At 47.8% G+C, this 21,307-nt stretch overlaps 1 protein-coding gene across 1 annotated transcript in view; it reads left to right on the forward strand.

The window, feature by feature from the left end:
* Positions 1-21,307, forward strand: part of nbeaa (neurobeachin a) — a 1,435,335-nt gene that overhangs the window by 200,478 nt on the left and 1,213,550 nt on the right. Inside the window, exons 5-8 of the mRNA XM_072477018.1 lie at positions 8,887-9,008; positions 14,690-14,816; positions 17,506-17,625; positions 18,839-18,985. Coding sequence (XP_072333119.1) covers positions 8,887-9,008; positions 14,690-14,816; positions 17,506-17,625; positions 18,839-18,985 — 516 coding nt within the window. The remainder of the gene's footprint in view (positions 1-8,886; positions 9,009-14,689; positions 14,817-17,505; positions 17,626-18,838; positions 18,986-21,307) is intronic.

Genomic DNA, 21,307 nt, shown 5'->3' on the forward strand with positions numbered 1-21,307 from the left:
CTCTCCCGGGACAATACTATTTGAATGGCCTGTTGAAAAGCAATGTTGGCTCAGCTAACAACTTTCTCTGGGTGGCCGCATTGTTAATACCGCAAACCAAACGGTCGCGTAACATTTCTGACAAGGTCTCACCATAGTCACAGTACTCCGCAATCCTGCGTAGCCTGGATAGAAAATCGGCAAGGGATTCTCCAGGGGTCCTCTCAGCAGTATTAAACTGGTAATGCTGGACTATCGTGGACGGGGTTGGGTTAAAATGTTGCCCCACTATATTCACAAGTTCATCAAACGTTTTGGTGTCCGGCGCAGCTGGGTACGTAAGGCTCCTAATCACCCCAAACGTATGCGGGCCGCAGGCGGTGAGCAATGTGACCACCTGGCGCTCGTTTTCGGTGGTATTGTTTGCCCGGAAATAGTAACGCATCCGTTGTGCGTACTGGTTCCAGCTTTCCAGCGCAGCATCAAAAACATCCATACAGAGGCATGGTATAATAGAAAACAACTTCCAACCTGTATCCAACAAAAATCCAGGGAGGTGGCTTCAGCAGTGTAGACAGCTATTCACTTTAACCATCGTCGCCAGTTTTGTGAGGGCCACGAAGAATCCAGCACGAGTTTTAAGGATACAACGTAATAACATTTATTTACAATAACATATATATATATATATAACAGTAGCAGCAACTTCCCTTGCTGCACACTCCTTCCTCCTGGTTTCAAACTGGCCAGCTTTATTTATACTTCGAGTTTACTAATGGTTTCTCCGCCCCCCCCTCATTGGGGAAGCTCATGCTCCCACAGGATTGTGGGATTGTCATTAGTCCCCAGCCAATGGTAAGCAGGCAGGTTATAACATCTGCAAAATCAACCTTCATCAAATTACTCATTCGGATAAAGCTGCCTTTCTCTCAACCTCGCAACTCCCAGCGGTAGTCTCTCAACAGTAGAAAGTCACACCGATGCAGAGCACACCAGAGGAGAGAAAGAGCACCCCTTTTCCCCCCTCCTTCTCCAGTGCTGGCAGCTGGTCATCATACGTCCTTCTTTTCCTCGTTCCTGGCCACAGAAGTAAAAGAGGCGGCAGTAAGCAAACTCACAGCCTCCAGGCATTAAACATGAAACAGTCAATAGTACAACAAAGTCACCAGCAATCTGCAAAAAGCATTTCTTCCACACCTTCATCTTTCAGATCAATCTGCCTCTCTCTCCTCCTCCTGCACCTTCCAGCAATAGACTCTCAACGATGGACATTCACACTGGAAAGTCACAGCGAAGCAGAGCATGCCAGAAGAGAGTAAGAGAACCCCTTCTCCAGCGCTGGCAGCAGGTCATCTTACATCCTCCCTTTCCTCATTCCAGCCCACAGAAGCAAAAGAGGCAGCATTAAACATGAAACAGTCAACAGTACAATAAAGACACCAGTAATCTACAGAAGCATTTCTTCAACACCTCCATCAAGTTGCTCCTCTCTTTCCCTCCTGAAGCTTCCAGCAGTAGACTTCTCAGCAAGGGAAAATTCACACTGGCGCAGAGCACACCAGAAGAGAAAAAGCACTTCGCTGCTCCAGTGCTGACAGCAGGTCATCTGACATCCTTTCCTTACTCCAGGCTACAAAAGCAAAGGGGCGTCAGCAAACAAACACACAGCCTCTAGGTAACTGCAGCTGCATTCGGATAAATAAGTTTCTCTCTCCCCATCCCGCAGCTCCCAGCCGTAAACTCTACGTCATCATTCCATATTGGTATCCATACAATTCCATATCAGCTCATTTTTACAAAAAAACAAACATATGGGGCGTGTCATGTGAGAGTACCTTTAAGAAATGGGTGTGTATATAAATATCTGTAGTGAGAGTACCTTTAAGAAATGGATGATTACTACTACGGTGATGTCAGAGAGTGGGTGGAGCTGGGCTGTCTGTCAGTTTTTTATTTTCGTTTTTGAGCAGGGTGTGTTTTAGTTTCGTTTTCAGTGTTGGAGCTGAAGCAGACCAAGCAGGTGTACTGGTGTTCTCTCTGCCATCAAAAGACTATCTCTTGATCATTTGGTGAATTCAGAATTATAAATGTTTTCAGTAGTGACTTTAACCTGATGTACTTCTGATAAAGGTTTTGTTTTTAAGTCGTATGGATGTTAAAAAGGAAAGCTTAAAGGTTTACTTAGTGTTGTAGTCTTTGGGGGTTGTATTTGAATTAATGGTTGCTAAGCTGTTCACTATGTTTTAAAAAGGTTAGCTTGAGTTCATAGAATAAATATTGTTTTGCTTTAAAAAATACTTTTCCATTTCTGGTCTACCACACCTGTAGAGTGGGCAGTGTGCTCCCCATACCACAATCTAGTAAAGGATGTGGGTCAGGTGAACTCCATGATACACTTTGGGGTTCTTTAAACCCTGGCCCATAACAGGCGGGATTCTCCGCGAACCGGTGGGGCGGGCCACTCCCGGCGCCGAGGAGTGGCGTGAACCCCTCCCACGTCGGGCCGCCCCTCCGCACCTTCGGGGGCTAGGCTGGCGCCGGAGTGTTTGGCGCCGCGCAAGCCGGTGCGGAAGGGCTTGGCGCCATGCCAACCGGCGCTGAAGGGCCTCCGCCGGCGTGAGTTGGCGTATGCGCAGGAGCGCCAGCGTGTGCTGGCGGCATCCCAGCGCATGTGCAGGGGGGTTCTTCTCTGTTCAGGCCATGGCGGAGGTTGACAGCGGCAGGTGCGGAGGGAAAGAGTGCCCCCACGGCAAAGGCCAGCCCGCGGATCGGTGGGCCCTGATCGTGGGGCAGGCCACTGTGGGGGCACCCCTTGAAGGTTCCTCACCAGAAATGGGATGATAAGCCTGAGAATGTGTTATCATGTCCAGAACCTTGTCGTAGAAATGGTCTGTCCATGAATGTGTTACTTATTCCACATATCAGTGCCATTCTCTGTCCAGGATAGCAGCTGTGTCGGCCCTCCCACATGGCGTAATTACACCGGAACCAAATCCTGGCATCTATATATTCTATTGACGCTCAAGGTGCATTTGAACATCCTTGACTCCCATCTTGTTTAACCCATGGCGACGTGTCTGTTACATGCAGCACTTGCCACACCAGCTACAAAAGCATCAGCAACCTACAAAAGCATTTCTTCAACAGCATCATCAAGTGGCCCATTTGGAACAATGTCACGCACCAGGTCCTGCGGTGTCTTCTTGCTTCAAACCAGATTGCATTCTGGACTCATACATCCCACTGAGCCCGGTGTTACAGGACCCAGGTATCTTATAAAAACTATCCTTCTTTCTGGCTGCAGATAAGGAAGGGAACAGCAACAGCAGCCTCCAGGGATTTGCAGCCACTAGCAGAATGTTCTGCCATTCAAGAGGATCATGGTTGATCTGTGACCTACCTCCTATGGCCCCATATCCCTTCATACTTTTAATTGAAAAATATCTGTCAATTCCCGATTTGTGATCAACAACTGACTGCCATTTGCAGAAGAGAGTTTGAAACTTCTACCACCCTTTTATGAATAGAAGCATTTCCTAATTTTATTCATGAACAGCCTGGCTCAAGTTTTAGTCCATATCCCCTCGAGCTAGATTTCGCAGCCAGCAGAAATAGCAAAACGCTCATAATTTTCTACATTCCGGGGAAGACAGCCTAAATTTGTGTACTTTTTCCTTGTAATTCAGCCTTTGGAGTTCAAGCATCATTTGGCAAGTTCTGAATTAGCTGCATGACTTATTTAAATTAAGTAAGTATAAAGCGATTAAACAGATGTTGGGCGGGATTCTCTATCCCGCCAGACCCATTTTCTGGCGGGGCGCACCTCCGCCAGCAGCGGGATCCTCCGTCCTGGCAGCGGCCAATGGGATTTCCCATTGTGGGCACCCCCACGCTGTTGGGAAGTCTGCAGGCGTGAGTGCACTGCTGGTGAAGGGAAGGATCCAACCGACGGAGAACCCCAACCATTATGTTTAAGAAAAATGATTTGGAAACATACATCTCCATTGAACAAGCTACTATAACAGTCCCAGACCAGAGCTCAAAAGTGGACGAGGGTACTGGACTGAAACCTCAATATTTTATTTTAATTTTGCAAGATTGTGAGGAATGGATACTTGGCTCCTGGAGTGATTGCACGAAGAAATAGGGATATGGTATACTAAAACAAACTTTATTACTAACACAGTATTAAAATCTTTAACATCACACCTGAAAATAACTTACAATTACTCCTTAAACAATACTACTCAATACAGTGACTACAATATCCGTAGGGCAAGATTCTCTGGCCTCGATACACTCTTGCTGAAGCGAAATGAGGCTGGTGAATAGCAGGAGAGACAGAAAACAAGAACCGCGCCAGGTGCCAAACAGTTTGCGATGCAACTGGCCCACTACCGTAGGCAAAATTGGGATCTCGCCGTAGCGTGGCAAGAAACCAATTATCACCACTTAAGCCCTATTTCCACACAATTAACGAGAGCCACCTTATATCCAACAGCCTCCTGTGATTCAGTGGCCTCCACAGCAAGTGGCCACGCAGGCGGCAATTAGTACACCTTTTGAAAAACGGGAAGCTGGCGGAAGGGCTTCTGTGGGGAGCCGAGGAAATCTATGGTCACAGGCAAAGAGCCCCGGAGGCTTGTTCTCTGCGGGGGATGGGGGGCCGTCGGCTGGGGGACCCTCCAAAGGGAGGGGTCGACATGGAAGGGTGGGGGGGATGCACTGGGGGGGGGGTAACCTGGGAGCAATCCCACGCGACACCACAATGCTAACCCCTGGATCATATGCACCTGTTCCGGGGGCAAATCCTGTCCCTGACCGTCTATCCCACCGACCACCCCACAGACTGCCAAGGCCTCCGACCATGTGGCTGAAGGCTATTGCCTGGAGAGATGGTCCAAGGGTTTGGAGGTCGGCCGCAATGCAGAAGACAGTGACAGAGGCATCATGCTGGTTGTGCACAAGGTGTTTTTGTGTTTTACAATTCTGCACCCACCCGATGGTGCTGCCCCCTCCCCCACTCCCAGCCCCCTCACCCCTACCTACCCCTCCACACCCTCCTCCCTACCTCAGTGTCCTCAGTAATGCACATCTGAGGTGGAGGCAGCCAGCTACTTATCACGTCCCATGGCCTTTGATGCTCCTGTCGGGTGTCCTCTGGGGGCTCTGAGACTAGAGGACCTCGGCTCACTTGTCAGCGGCACATGCACAGCCGTGTCGCCCTGTTCCGTGTCCTGGCTGTGAGTCGCAGCCGAATCAGACGGGTACAACTCGGCGGAGCTGGTGTCTACTTTCGCCACTCCATTAGGTGGGTCAGAGTAGCCACCCAGCGCCATGTCCTCCTGCTCGATGTCCATAGGCCCCTGGGGTCTACCATGGGCCAGAGCGGCAGTTGTTACAAGCCCCGGCTGCCGCTGCATCATCCAGCTCTGCCAGCCCTGGCGGAACCCCATAGTCTGCACCATCGTGTCGAAGCCCTCGGCGATGCACCTCAGTGACTGGGACATGCTCTGCAGTGCCTCGGCAATGCCTACCTGCAGCTGGGACATGCTCCGCAGCGCCTCAGCCATGCCCATCTGAGAGGCGGACATAAGACCAGAAGACTTAGGAGGAGAATTAGGCCACTTGGCCCATTGAGTCTGCTCAGCCATTCAATCATGGCTGATATTTTCTCATCCCCATTCTCCTGCCTTCTCCCCATAACCCCTGATCCCCTTATTAATCAAGAACTTACCTATCTCTGTCTTAAAGACACTCAGTAGATTGGCCTCCACAGCCTTCTGTGGCAAAGAGTTCCACAGATTCACCACCCTCTGGCTGAAGAAATTCCCCCTCATCCCCCTCATGTTTTAAAGGATCGTCCCTTTAATCTGAGATGGTGTCCTCTGGTTCTAGTTTTTCCTACAAGTGGAAACATCTTCCACTCTATCCAGGCCTCGCAGTATCTTGTACGTTTCAATAAGATCCCCTCTCATCCTTCTAAACTCCAACGAGTACAGACCCAGAGTCCTCAAACATTCCTCATACGACAAGTTCTTCATTCCAGGGATCATTCTTGTGAACCTCCTCTGGACCCTTTCCAAGGTCAGCACATCCTTCCTTAGATATGGGGCCCAAAACTGCTCACAATACTCCAAATGTGGTATGACCAAAGCCTTATACAGCCTCAGAAATACATCCCTGGTCTTGTATTCTAGCCCTCTTGACATGAATGCTAACATTGCATTTGCCTTCTTAACTGCCGACTGAACCTGCAGATTAACTTTAAGAGAATCGTTAACAAGGATTACCATTCCCTTTGTGCTTCTGCTTTCCAAAGAATTTCCCCATTTAGAATAGACATGTTCCACAGAACCTCATCAAGGTCAGCCTGGTAGTGGGTGACATCCCCCAATGAGTTGGACATTCTGCCGAGACCCTCAGCCATGGCCCTCATTGACTGCGCAACGCCTTGGACACCTTCACTAATGGTGCCGACGTCGTGCACCAGGCTCCCACTGTGGTCATCACCGTGGCAATGTTGGCCTCAGTGCCACGCGTTGCCGGTGCCATCTCCTGTGCCCATAGCTTCTGAGACTCCTCCAAGCGACTATGGATCTGCTGGAGTGATGCTGACATCTTCCTCTGAATGTCCCGGCCGCACCCTATTGTCGGCTTCAGCTCCGGGATGACCTCATCCACAGGCTCAGCATGAGGCTGGGACCCAGCTAGGTTCTGGGGCACAGCAGACCTCCAACTGCTGTCTCACCTGGGGTTCCTGCCTCCTCCTGATGTACATCAGCAGCAGTGTGGTGCTCACTAGATTGTGCCCCAGAAGCCTGACCACTAACATTTTCCACCGAGATGTGTGTCTCTGCGCTGGTGGAGGGTGGGGATGACAGCTGTGACGCGACTATTATGGTGGCATCCTTTGAGCTCTCCTCCAAGGTCGTTTCATGGGAGAGTGGAGAGGGGGCCACACAGGATGGGCCGGCACCGTCGGCTGGAGGACCTGTGGGAGAATGGACATGTGGTCAGTGGGAGCAATGGGTGAGTCAGTAAGGCAATAACAACTCATGTTTGACAAGTCTTCCAGGTGGGGCTCGGTGGTTCCTCACCTCTGCGGTGTCGGTCCACTTCTGCGTTGGTGGCTGCTCTGTCCTCGGCCACCTCAGTCACCTCCAGGGTCCACTCCTCAAAGGTGGTGAGGATTCTCTGACGATTTTGTGAGATCTTTTCCTGAGGAGACACAGAGCAGGGATCGTTAGCCACATGTGTGTTTCACAGTGGTGGGAGGGTGGGTGGGAAGGAAAGGTTGGGGGTAGAAGGGTGGAGGGAGGGTCTGGAGTTGCAAGGAGAGTTGGGGGTTGGATGCTCCTGTCGGGGGGTGGGGTGTGAGGGGGTGGCTTTGGTGTCTACTCACCCGTGCTGCCCAGTGTAGGTCCTGCACTGGAAGCCAGTCCTCCTAGTCACACTCCCGGTGCTCAGAGCCACCACCAACTCGTCCCAGGCAGCCCCGACAGCCCTATGCCCTCGGCCAACAGGATATTCCTCCCGGCCTCCACTGCGTCAAGGAGCCTCCCCAGGTCTGTGTCCCCGAACTTTGGGGCCAGTCTCCTGGGCGCCATTGTTGCGAGCTGGCTGGGGTTGGCTGAGCAAGTGGTGGTTAAGTGCTGCTCGACCTTAGTGTGGGGGCTGGCGAGTGTTGGTGCTATCCAATACGTGGATCTTACAAATATCATCCAAACAACCTCATCTGTTAGCAAAACAACTGCATATCATCCCAATACTTGAGATATCCTTTAGAGAATTGTTGTTCCATTATATGGTCTGAAATAACATTGCAACTTGCATACTGTCTCACGTCTGAAATTGCTGGATTTTTCAAGGCAAAAAGCCAAATGCAGACATGCCAGCTTTGAAAAGGTGGTTTAACACGATCCAAAGGAGTCGTTCAGAAACCGCCCAATCAGCCCAGTTCTGGCCCAAAATTGGCATAAGCATAGGTACCTTTGTGCCTGTTGTGAAACAAGGATGGAGTATGCCTCAAACCCTGGCATTATCACTGGGTGACAATATGCCATCACAAAGGCTCAATCTAAGCATGAATATATTCACAAATACACATTCTGCTCATGTAAATATGAGCCAACAATTCTTGTTTTGTCCTTTTTCTCCCTGCCACGCTCCTTCATCATCGCAGTTCTTCCGCTGATCCTTATTTGAAGCCACAAACACCACCTTGCTTTAAAAATATTTCTGTAACCTTGATTTCTGCTGCTCATATTCTAACTTGTACAGTCCCATTCACTAATCAGCCCTGTGCTTGCTGATCTGCATTGGTCCTTGGTCTGGCAATGCTTCAATTTTAAGATTTTCATCTTTACTTTTAAATCCTTCCATGGCCTCACCCCCGCCCCTCTTTGTGCCACCCGGTTCTACAAAGTCTTCAAAATCTCCCTGCTCCTCCAATTTTGGTAACTGGTGCATTCTGATTTTAATTGCTGTGCCATTTCTGACCTCACTTTCAGCTGCTTTAGACCAACTCTAGAATTCTCTCCTTAAATTTATCTTCCTCCACCACTCTTCCCTCCTTTAGAAATACTTTTTAGACTCTACCTCTGATCAAGCTTTGGGTCATCTGTCCTGATATCTCCTTCTGTGGCTCTCTGTCAAAATATTTTATTGCTGTGCTTGCTATTTAATGCTTTGGGATGTGTTACTACATTGAAAGCTGTTGTACAAATGTGAATTGTTAGAATATTTCCATTGGTGATCCAGTCTTGTCAAGAATACAGCTGACCATTAGATACTTTATGTTGACTGGCAGCAGACTACATCCCAGAGCCAGCATTTAACCATTATGTCAATAGGCCTCATATAGGTGCTTCTGGCTCTGAAATCTGTTATGTTTTACTTTTCTAGGCCATTGCTTTGCCTCCGATTGCTAAGTGGCCATACCAAAATGGTTTTACTTTAAATACCTGGTTTCGCATGGATCCGCTAAATAATATAAATGTGGACAAAGACAAGCCATATCTCTACTGGTATGTACTCCATTTTCTTCTGCATTATAATGGTGTGAAAGCATGTTTTGTCAGAATGCATTTGAAACATTTATGCATATAGTTTGAACAATAATTGTCTTGTGGTTATCATGAATGCAAATGGCAATATTGTTAATAAAATAATACTTTTAAGTAGTGGAGATGGCAGTTTCAATGGAAGTGACTTAGAGAGCCTTCACATTTCTTTGCATTTAATTTAGCTTTTTCAGGTCTGTGATAAATGCAGCATATAATATCCATGAATTGTATTTTACTCCAGACTTGATAAGCTTTTGCCCTGTAGTTTTCATTTAAAGAGGCATTATCTTGTATAGGTTTAATAAAGAGAATTAAATCATGCATTGTTCCTCACTTCCTCAAAGCTAATTTTGATCGAAGTGTAACATACTGAGAAAGTAACAACTATGAAGAATGAGATAGCAAAAATCAAAGCAGAAAATCATGCAAATACACAGCAGCATCATTCGCACCTGGAAAAAAAAGAAGGCTAATGTTTTTAATTGACACCCATCATCAGATAATTAGAGGAAAGCAGACCATCTCTACAGGAGTGACGAAACAGACTAACTTTGAGGGGGTGGGAGAAGATGGAAGTGATTTGATGTGTTAAATTTTCCAATGTTTCTGTAACAATTTGTTATGGTGTTTCATTAAATTTGCAGAACTCAAACTATTGGATAATTTGATTATGTTCTGTAAATAGCGACTTTGAATTAACAGGAATAGCCTACATTCTTTATAATCAATGGTCCTATCTAAAATATAAATTGATGTATTTTGAAAGGTATTTATGCTGATTTTAGTAATTGTTGGAGAATATGTGATTCATTGAAATATGAAATATTAGTCAAATCAAAGGACTTCTTGGGAGAGGCAAGTTCAGTTGCAACGATAGTGTGGTAAAAGTTGAATTAGTGTTTCATTTATCTGAGAGTTCAAAGTGGTCTAATCCTTGTTTCAAAATGTATTTTTGTATTGCTACTGTTTAATTATAAATAAAGACATTAGTTGTGTTGAATTGTAAACCTTTTGAGGGACAGATTTCAATTTGCCAACTGGTTGTGAAACTGGCATTGTGGATTGACTATAAATGGGCGCGATTCTCTTGCCGTGTTGCACTCACAACGCGGCCGTGGAATCCCGTGAGAGGCCTCCAGTGGACCTCCCGATAGCCTCCGTACCTCGCGGGATTCACCCAACTCCCATGAGATGTCGGAGTCGGAACGCCACCCAAAATGGGCGGGACAAAATGACGCTTGCGGAAAATAGACCACAAACCTACTGACAACCTACCTGCCTGGGATCCACCAGTTTCTGTTGATTCTCCAGCCTCCCCAGGGAGGCTGCAGCAGGGCCCTGATCAGTACTGGTCCACACAAACGTGGACCAGACGGAATGGCATTGGGGGGTTTCCCGGGATATCGGAGATCCCTGAGTGGTCAGGGTAAGTGCAGGGTGGGTCTCCCCCCCCCCCCTGGAATGTGGGCACCTTGGCACTGCCCAGCTGGCACCTTAGCACTGTCACCCTGGCACTACCAAGGTGCCCAGGTGGAATTGCCAAGCTTGAAAGATAACTGCCTGGGTGCCAGGGTGGCAGTGCAATGGTGCCCAAGTGCCAGAATGATACTGCCAAGGGTCAGGGGCCGAGGGGCATGAAATTAGGGTGGAAGGGGGATTTGAAGGGTGGAGGGGGGTTAAGGTTTGAAGGGACAGGGCAGGTAAGTAGGGGCCTCTGGAAGATTGGAGGGGTGATGGGTGGGGAATCCTGGAAGTGATTGGGTGCTGTAAGGAGGCTTGGGGGTGCCCGAAGAGGGTGTACCCCCAGGGACCCCATAGTGGGGTGTCCTCACTTGGGGGGGGGGGTTAATGTCCATGTTCAGCTCCCCAGTGCAGAAATAAATTCTGGGTGCTATTCTCTGTTGTGTTCTCGCTCAAGCGTTACAAGGCAGATGAATAGCGGGTGAGGTCAAAAACAAGATCCGTGCCAGGTGCCAAACAGTTTGCGATGCAACTGGCCTGCTCCCATAGGTGCAACCAGGATCTCGGTGTAGCGTGGCGAGAACCAATTATCACCACTTAAGCCCCATTTCCATACATTTAATGAGAACGACCCCATAACCAACGGCCTCCCGTCATTCAGCGGCCTCCCCAGAAAGTGCTCACGCTGGCGCCGTTTAGTACTCCTGTTGAAAAATGTGAACCTGGAGGAAGGGTTTCTGTGGGGAGCCGGGGAGGTGAGTAGCCATCTTTGCTCATAGGCAAAGAGACCGGGGGTGCTGGGTTTGCCACCACAATGCTCTGCAAGGGTTGGGAGACCCTTGGCTGAGGGTGGGGGACCCTACGCAGGGATGGGCCGTCATTGGGGGGGGGTGTTGCCAATCCTGGATTGTGCTTACCTATTCCTGGGGCAATCCTTGTCCCTGCCTGTGTGCCCCACCGATCACCCATTTTCCCCACCAACTGCTGAAGCTTCTGGCTCCGCGCCTGAAGGCTTTTGCTGATAGAGAATTGGCAATCTTGATTAAGTAGCACTTCACAGATCCCAAGTGGATTCCCATGGATGGGCGGGCTGTGTAGCATGTGGGAATCATTGCCTAGCATCCCAGTCACACCATGATGTCCGGACACTGTGCTTGAAAACTGCAGGAGGCAACACCATACACGCAACATCCGAACACTCAGGGGATGGGACACAGCTCCTGGGACATGTCCACGGCTGGAGGTTGGGTGAGTGCCACTGGGAGGTGGGGATGCCTGGAGATTTGGGCAAAGGTTCCGGGGGTCAGCCCGCATTGTGGGAGACAGTGACAGGCATCATAATGGTTTTGTAAAAAGGGGTTTAATGTGCTGTACAATACTCCACTCTACACATGCACAGCCATGCTGCCCATCCCGTGTGTGGACCTCGAGACATGGCCTCATCAGAGGGGTGGAACTGAGGGGAGCTGGTGCCCACTATCACCACTCCATGGGACGGGTCCGGGTTGGCACTCAACTCCCTCTTCTCCAAGTCGGTGCCCATAGGGCCCTGGGATTCACCTTGGGACTGAGGGGCAGCTGGTTTAAGCCGCGCCTGCCCCTGTATCATCTGGCTCTGCCAGCCCCGGCGATTCCCCAATGTCTGCGCCATGGTGTCAGTGCCCTCGGCGATGCTCCTCAGTGATTGTGCCATGCTCTGCAGTGCCTCAGCCATGCCCACCTGAGACTGGGACAAGCTCTACAGCGCTACGGCCATGCCGATCTGAGAGCGGGACATGTCCCGCAGAACCTCATCAAAGTCAGCCTGGTACTGGGTGATATCCCACAGCGAAGTGTTCATCCTGCTGAGGCCCTCAGCCCATGGCCGTCACCGAGTGTGCGACGTCTTGGACACCTTCACTCATGGTGCTGACGTCGTGCACCAGGCTCTCCACTGTAGTCGCCACCTTGCAGTGTTGGCCTCGGTGTCACTCATTGCTGGCTCATTGCCATCTCCTGCACCCGTACTCCTCCAAGTGGCTATGGATCTGCTGGAGTGACACTGACATCTCCCTTTGAATGTCTCGGCCTCTCCCTATTGTCTCCATCTGCTCTGGAAAGCCCACTTCCAGAGGCTCAGCATCATGCTGGGACCCAGCTGGGTCCTGGAATCCAGCAGCCCTCCTCCTACTGCTGTCTCGCCTGGGGGTTCCTGCCTCCACCAGATGTGCATCATCAGCAGTGTGGTGCTCACCCCAGACGCCTGACCATTAGTATTTCCCATTGCGATGTGTGTATCTGTGCTGGTGGAGGGTGGGGATGATAGCTGTGCCACAACTATGACAGTTGCATCCTCGGAGCTCCCCTCCAAGGTGTTCTCCTGTGATTCAGGAGAGGGGGCCACCTAGGATGGGCTGGCTCTGTTCACTGGAGGACATGTGGGAGAAGGGACATGTGGTCAATGGGAGGGATGGGTCAGTCAGTAAGGCTATCACAACTCGCGTTTGACAGGTGGAGCCTGGTGGTTTCGCAACTCTGCGGCGTCCGCCAGCCTCTGCGTGGGTGACTGCTATGTCCTCGGCCACTCCAGTCACCTCCAGGGCCCGCGCCTCGAAGGAGGTCAGGATTCTGATGTCCGGCACCCCACCGCCAGTCTGGGCCCCCTCCCACCGATTGTGTGAGCGGTTTTCCTGAGGAGACACAGAGAGGGCATCGTTAGCCAGACGTGTGGTTCACTGTGGTGAGAGAAGGGTTGTGAAGGCAGAGTGAAGGGGTGTGAAGGCAGAGTTGGGGCATATTGAGGGGGGAGGGGTGGGAGGGAGGGCTGGGGCTTGCCAGGGGGATTCGGGGGGGAGGGGGTGGATGCTCCCATGGTGGGGAGGGGGGCGCGGGTGGGGCATTGGTGTCCCCTCACTCATGCTGCCCGGTGTAGGTCGTTGACCTTTTTCCAGCACTGAAGGCCAGTCCTCCTGGCCACACTCTCCGAGCTGACGGCTGCCGTCACCTCGTCTTTTGGCTCACGCTCCAGGACCCTCGGGGAAACAGGACATCCCTCCTGGCCTCCACTGCCTCCAGGAGCCTCCCTAGGTCAGCATCCCCGAATCTTGGGGCTGATCTCCTTGGAGCCATTATTGCGAGCTGGCTGGTGTTGACTGAGTAGTGCTGCTCATGTTGTTAGCGGGGGGCTGGCGAGCGCAGTGCAGGCGAATCAGCTGGCAAGCCTTCATTTGTGGCAAGAAGCCCGTGAAGCCTTGTTAGGTGGACCAATTAATGTTGAATTGCATTGCCGGCCTCGCTGGGTCGAGTGCCGGGAGGCTCGCGACAATTCCCGCTCGCTACCACACTTAGAAATCTTTCCGCTGAATCGCACCCTCTAAGTGTTGGCGAAACCGATGAGAAACTCTACAGGGCCAAAAAAAGTGTAATTGAATAGCGGTGGGAAACTGCATGAAAAACCCGCCACAAATGGACTTTGAATTTTTTGGGGGGGAATCGTGCCCAATATAGAAACTGCCTGGCTTTCCAGTTCACTGATAACAGCTGATCTGTGAAGCTAGTTCTTTGCCTGGATAGCATGTTGATTGTCTTTTCCAGTGTTTTCTGGGATGTTATTTGCAATTCAAGAAAGTGTCATGTATTGTCAGCTTAAGTGATTTTAAATATCATAAGGTTTTGGTAATCATTTGAGGCATAAGCATGTAGTATAAATAAGTTGCACTGGACTGGAGGAGAAAATGACCAAGTACACAATGTGCTCTTCACCAGTGGAGAGGATGGAATAAAATTGTAACAAAGTGTTTTAATGTAATCAAAGCTATTTTTGGCATGGAGACTCCCTCTTTTAATACGATTTTCCCCTTTCGCGATTCCACATGACAGACCACCCCGGCTGGGTGGGCAGACTACTGGTCACTGGTCTCAACCAATGCTGGTCTGAAGCTAGGTCCCATGCCAAAGCAATGTGGGGTAATGCTTTCTCTGTCTCCCCTTCGCTTCCATAAATTGAAACTAACTAGTAGTTTCTGCACAGCTATGTGATGCAAAGATGAAATTGGGAAACTGCTGTGTGGAATGAAAGTTACAAAATGAAGACTATTAACTTAATGTTATGTAGAAGTATACCTTAACAACCATGATTTATCTGCAATTAACCTGAAATTTTTGTGAAGACTTACAATAATGTGCCATTGTGTAATTTGCAGCTTTCGAACGAGCAAAGGAGTTGGCTATTCAGCACATTTTGTTGGAAACTGTTTGATTGTAACATCGTTGAAATCAAAAGGAAAAGGTTTCCAGCATTGTGTGAAGTATGATTTTCAACCAAGAAAGGTAAATACATGACATAACTAACATTAATAAATTGGAGAATACATTTTATGGAAGACCACAAATGCTACTTGTATCAAAAAACATATTTTGTTTATACTGTCCAATCAGGAGATCAATTTTTTGTATTTCATTGCCTTCTATGATTTATATTAAAAGTTGAAACTTTTGTGATGTAAATTTTTGAATATAGTGCATGATTATTAAAAAATCTAGGCTCAAATGTGATGTCCTTTCATCATGACACTAGTGTGCTTCATATATTTCTGACACAAATTTGCCCTTGTGTATTCTTTTATCAGGTGTAATAGAAAACCACAAGTTGACAGTGTTAGCTTTGATTCAGTACTGAGGTGAAAGTGACTGCACTTGACATCAAGGCAGCATTTGACCGAGTATGGCATCAAGGAGCCCAAAGCAAAACTGGAATCAATGGGGGACAGGGAGAAAACATCCTGCTGGTTGGAGTCATACCTGGCACAAAGGAAAATGGTTGTGGTTGTTGGAAGTCAGTCATCTCAGCTCCAGGACTTCACTGCAGGAGTTCCTCAGGGTAGTGTCCCAGGCCTGACCATCTTCAGCTGCACATCACTGACCATCCTTCCACCAAAAGATCTGAAGTGGGGATGTTTGTGTATGATTGCACAACGTTCAGCACTGTTCACGACTCCTCAGATATTGAAGCAGTACATGTGCAAATGCAGCAAGATCTGGAAAATATCCAGGCCTGGGCTGACAAGTGGCAAGCAACATTCACGCCACACAAATGTGAAACAATGCCAATCTCCAATATGAGAGAATCTAACCATTGCCCCATGACATTCAATGGCATTACCATCTCTGAATTCCTCATTATGAACATCCTGCGGACAAGAGCAGGTCAGAGGCGAGGAATCCTGTGTCGCCTCCTGACTCCCCAAAGCCTGTCATAATCTACAAAACACAAGTCAGGAGCATGTTGGAATACTGTCCCCTTGGCCTGAATGAATACAGCTCCAACAATACTCAAAGCTTGCCGCCATCTAGGACAAAGCAGCCCACTTGATTGGTACCCCATGCATTAACATTCACTCCCTCTAGCCATGGAAGTCCAGATCTCTTGAGTGAATAAAAAATACTTGGTTGCCATGTTTCCTAAATTATGAAAGTATTTCATTGTCTGTAAAACCTAAGGCAAGGATATTCTGAAAGGCACTGAGCACAATTTCTTTTATTTTGATAGTGGAAAATCGATTGAAACACCTAAGCCCAAGATAATCTGCAGTCAAATAGAATACGTGTTCAAAGCTGAATAACCACAGTCTAATTCTCCTTAACAATATATAAAATAACATAAAAGAATAGAAAAAGCTCTGCTTCTAAAAGATTACCAAAATACTGCAGATGTTGGAATCTGAAACCAGAACAGAGGACACTGGAAATCTCAGCAGGTCTGCGAGCATTTATCAGGAGAGAAACAGAATTAACGTTTCAAGTCATAGGGCACCATCCTCCGGCCACGCTGTGCCACAGTGTGCGGCTTTTCCGGCGCAGCGTGGCCGGTGAAAGCCGGGAGGTCCCTCTCCGGGGATCTATCCGGCCCGCAATGCCTCGCGAGATTCAAAGCAATTTCACAAGATGTTACAAAGAGAATCCCGCCCACAATGGGACGGGGACCTCGGGTGAGTGTTGTTTGGTGCTGGTCCCCGTAAATGGGGACCAGATGGAATGGTACTCGTGGGGGTCTCCAAGGGGATTGGAGGCCCCCAGCTGCATGCCCTTTGGCAGGGTGGTGCCCTGGCACTGCTGGTGCCACCTGGGTACCCTGGCAGTGCCACTTGGGTGCCAGCCTGGCATTGCCAAGGTGCCCAGGTGGCACTGCCAGCTGATAGGGGCACTGCCAAGTTGGCACTGTCAAGGTGCCAGGCTGGTATTTTTTGCGTGTGCAATTGGTCCGGGGTTGCCTGGCCATGCTGAGTTTTTAGTTGGGAGGGAAGGTCGGTGATTTTTTTGTGGGCCTCGGATATTGGTATGCAGTTACAACGGGAAGTTCTGCCGAGCGGAGCTCCCCATTGTAAAAAACATGCCTATGTGCGGCCTCGGCCGCACTTTCCCCATTTAGGCCCCTTATTCAAAGTGAGTCGTGTTCAATAGCCATGTGTTTCTCGGCACTGCGAGTGCCGGGAAACACGTGACTAAATGTGCTCACTCGGGAACTTTGTTCCCTTTTGGGAAGATTGAGCCCAATGACCCTTCATCGGAACTGAAAGGATGGAAAATGTTGAGCAAATAAAACTGCAATAAAAAGTAGCAACTTTAAGAACAAATGCCAAATAGCCTGGTATGCGGAGGGTGTGTTTTGCATCGAGGCATATATGTATGGAATATTTTATTAAAAAGAGGGGTTTAAGATGGAGGAGAAAGGTAAAAGTCTACAGTTGCAGCCGAATTTAGTGTTGACTCCCCAGGGCTGCAACATGCCCAATCGGCGATGCTGCTCCTGTAGCTTGCGTCGGGCCTCTCTGGAGCATTGCAGCAGGCAAAGACAGACTCTGCTTATGCTTGTTGTTGCTAAAATGAATGCTAATTTACAATAACTGACTGCTCTGGTTGATGCACATTGAAATGAATAAGCTGTTATGTCTAGAATTGTGCAGATGTCAGATTTCATTAATATTGATGGTAAAAGTATATTATGTATATTGTTTTTCAGTGGTATATGATCAGCATTGTGCATATCTACAATCGCTGGAGAAATAGTGAGATTCGTTGTTATGTCAATGGTCAGCTGGTTTCTTATGGAGATATGGCTTGGCATGTCAACACTAATGATGTAAGTTCAATGTCGCTTTGTGGAAAAAATAAAAAAGATGGGTTGAACATGCATGTATTTGAACAGGTGGTAGTTAGAATATGAGGATCGAGATGCATCAGGCACTGCTGCCTCACAGCTCCGGGACCCCGGGTTCAATTCCGGCCTCGGGTGACTGTGTGGAGTTTGCACTTTCTCCCCGTGTCTGCGTGGGTTTCCTTCGGGTGATCCGGTTTCCTCTCACAGTCCAAAGATGTGCCGGTTAGGTGGATTGACCATGCTAAATTGGCTCTTGGTGTCCAAAAGATACGGTGGGGTTATGGGGATAAGGTGAAGGCGTGGGTTTAAGTAGGGTGCTTTTTCCAAGGGCCGATGCAGGTTCGATAGGCCGAATGACCTCCTTCTGCACTATAAATTCTATGATTCGTATATTGATCACATTTTGCCTTGTTAGTGTTTCCAGAAGGAATTCTATAATAGCAAATCTCACCATCAACCTTTTCACCTTTTTTGACAAAAGAAGATAAAGTGAACACATACCGTTTGCAGTTTAATGCTTTGACGTCTGAATTTTTACTTTTGTTGCTTAGTGCACCAATACTGTTGGCTAAGTGGGGTTGTGAACTTTGAACCAAGTCTGAAAAGTGATGCTGAGAAGTTACTAAAATTGTAAGAAAGATGGGAACTTCAATTATGTGGAGTAATGAAGGAAACTGGAATTATTTTCATACCTATATCCAATCAAAGGGGTTTTGATAGAATAAGTAAAGAGAAAATATTTCCACTAGCAGGAAGGTCAGTAATCAGAGCACCCTAGAGCTAAGGCAATTGTCAAAATAGTGAGAGGGAGATGAAGATTAATTTTACACTGTGTGTTATGATCTGGGATGCACTAACTATCTGAATGAATGGCAGATACTGACTCATTAGTGACTTTATGAAGGGAATTGGATATCTACTTGAAAAGGAGAAAGTTGCAGTACTGAGACTAAAGAGCAGTGGGGTGCACTAATTGGATAACTCTTTCAAAGAGCTAGCATTGGCACGATGGGCCTAAGGGCCTCCTGTGCTGTACATTCTCTGATTCTAAGCTGCAGTCTTTTAGTTCTGCTGGAAAATATTTATGATCTGTTTGTTTTACTGGATTTTCAATATAATCTGATAAACTAAAGTCATTTGCTTGGCTCAAAGTGCATAAGCATTTATCATTGCATTACTTGTTTTCTTTGTTTAGAGTTTTGACAAATGCTTCCTGGGCTCATCGGAAACTGCAGATGCAAATAGAGTATTCTGTGGGCAGCTTGGAGCTGTGTATGTGTTCACTGAAGCACTTAACCCAGCACAAATATTTGCAATACATCAGTTAGGACCCGGATACAAGGTATGTCTTTATGGTTGAGTAGAAGGCGAGTCTTTTTATTGTGTAATGTTTGTGTGTATGCAGTGTATTTACTGAAATCCGATGCTAAAGGTACAAACTCAGGAAGCAGGTGAGTGAGGATATTTGTCCTGCCTTCGCTCATCTGCGAGTTATGAATTCACATTCTTTCCATTTGTTATTGACCTGTAATTTGAAGAGTTTGAGGTTTTTGCTGTAACTACCTTACTCAGAGGATTAGTATACATGTGTTCTTTGCATGAAGACTTTCTTCATCCAATCTGTCCTGAACGTCAAATCACAAGGATTAACCCAGGCCTGTTCTTCTTGCCTACCGTAAAATGGTGCTTAATTAATATTAAGCCTGAGCCTCTGGAGTACCAGTGCAGTGATATTACCACACTGCCACCATCTCCCTTTAACAAAGAATTATTAAATCATGTTTTTCTTAGGCAGTCCCATGGAGTTGAGGATGACTTGCTTCCACATTAGAAATGGGTTCTCAGGTGACTGAGGAGTCCAATGCAATACCTACAGTCCCCCTTGCAGGTGGGGCAGACGGTGGTTGGAGGAGCGGGTGGGTGGGGTGCCCAGATTACCATGCTCTCCTTTCACTGTCAACGCTTGGCTTCAGCTTGCTCTCAAGCACTGAAACTCCAAGTGTATGAAATCATAATGTGTATTTGAACAGCTCTCTAATTGACAAGTTATAATTCAGTTGGATCCTTCTTGCAGAAATGTGAAATTCTGTCCTGTATCTCGCCAAAGCCAGTATGCCTTTTACAGTGAGTGTTGGCAGGATAACTCCGCGCAGATTGAGGATTCCTACCTAGTCTATCATAATTACCCATTGGATAAACTTGCTGAACCATTGTGGGGATGTTTTACTCACAATTAAAGAATACAGTGAACATATTGCTTTGATCCTATTTCAAACTTTGTATTCATAAGGAATTAATCAAAGAAATTTGTGCAAACCACGCAGCACCAGGTGAGATTTTTATATCAGCTAAAACATGGGCCCATGCAATTGTACAAATCTCACTAAACCATACATGTTTAAAAACATAGGAAATAGGAGCGAGAATCAATCAAACGGCCCCTTGAGTGTGTTTCGCCATGCACTACAATTACAGCCGATATTCTACCGAACATCCACTTTGTCTGCTCACTATATTTCTTTTTGCCCTGAGACCAAAAATCAGTCTCAACTTTGAACATATACAATAATGGATCATCCACAACTCTCTGCGGTAGAGAATGCCAGAGAATCAGAACCCTCTAAAGAAATTTCTCCTTATTTCAGTCCAAAATGCTTGATCCCTGAGCTCGATGCTTGTTCCCCCACATTCTAATTTCTCCAGGCTGTGGAAATAACCACTGTTTACCTTATCAAGCCCCTTTGAATTCTTGTATATTTAAGTGAGATTACCTCTCATTGTTCTTAACTCCAGATAGTTTAGGCCCATTTACTCAGCACGTTAGCATTAGGGCACCCTCTCATTACGTCAACCAAGCTAGTGAGCCTTCACTCCACCCCCTCCTTTAACACAATACGAGGGTGCAGGAAATCTGAACTAAGACAGGAAACTTTAGAAACACTCAAAGATTTTGCAGCATTTGTAGAGCTTGTTAAGAGATGTGACCGTACTTTTTTTTGGGTGTGGCCAAGGGATCTATTCTCAGCAGGGACAAAGGTTTTGGCGTATGCTCAGTGTGGCAAGGTGACAAGTCGTGCATGCTCAGCCCAGCATTCCAGGTTCTTTGGAGCTGTGGCCGAGATCACCTGCATGACGAGGGTGGCATGGAAAGTGGGTAGTGGGTAAAAGTGAGCTCAGAACGTTGCTGGCTTAGAAGAAGCCCTAGGAGCCCATGGACAGCTCTGTGTAAATGGGTAACTGGAGTTCAGAACAACTCAGGGACAGTGCCATCGCAGTGAAGCTGGCTGTCTGCTAAAGAGCTGAGGTTGTGCCAATAAAAGAACAAAGAACAAAGAAATGTACAGCACAGGAACAGGCCCTTCGGCCCTCCAAGCCCGTGCCGACCATGCTGCCCGACTAAACTACAATCTTCTACACTTCCTGGGTCCGTATCCTTCTATTCCCATCCTATTCATATATTTGTCAAGATGCCCCTTAAATGTCCCTATCGTCCCTGCTTCCACTACCTCCTCCGGTAGCGAGTTCCAGGCACCCACTACCCTCTGCGTAAAAAACTTGCTTCGTACATCTACTCTAAACCTTGCCCCTCTCACCTTAAACCTATGCCCCCTAGTAATTGACCCCTCTACCCTGGGGAAAAGCCTCTGACTATCCACTCTGTCTA

This window comes from Scyliorhinus torazame, chromosome 15, assembly GCF_047496885.1.
Source record: "Scyliorhinus torazame isolate Kashiwa2021f chromosome 15, sScyTor2.1, whole genome shotgun sequence".
NCBI classification, from domain to species: domain Eukaryota; kingdom Metazoa; phylum Chordata; class Chondrichthyes; order Carcharhiniformes; family Scyliorhinidae; genus Scyliorhinus; species Scyliorhinus torazame.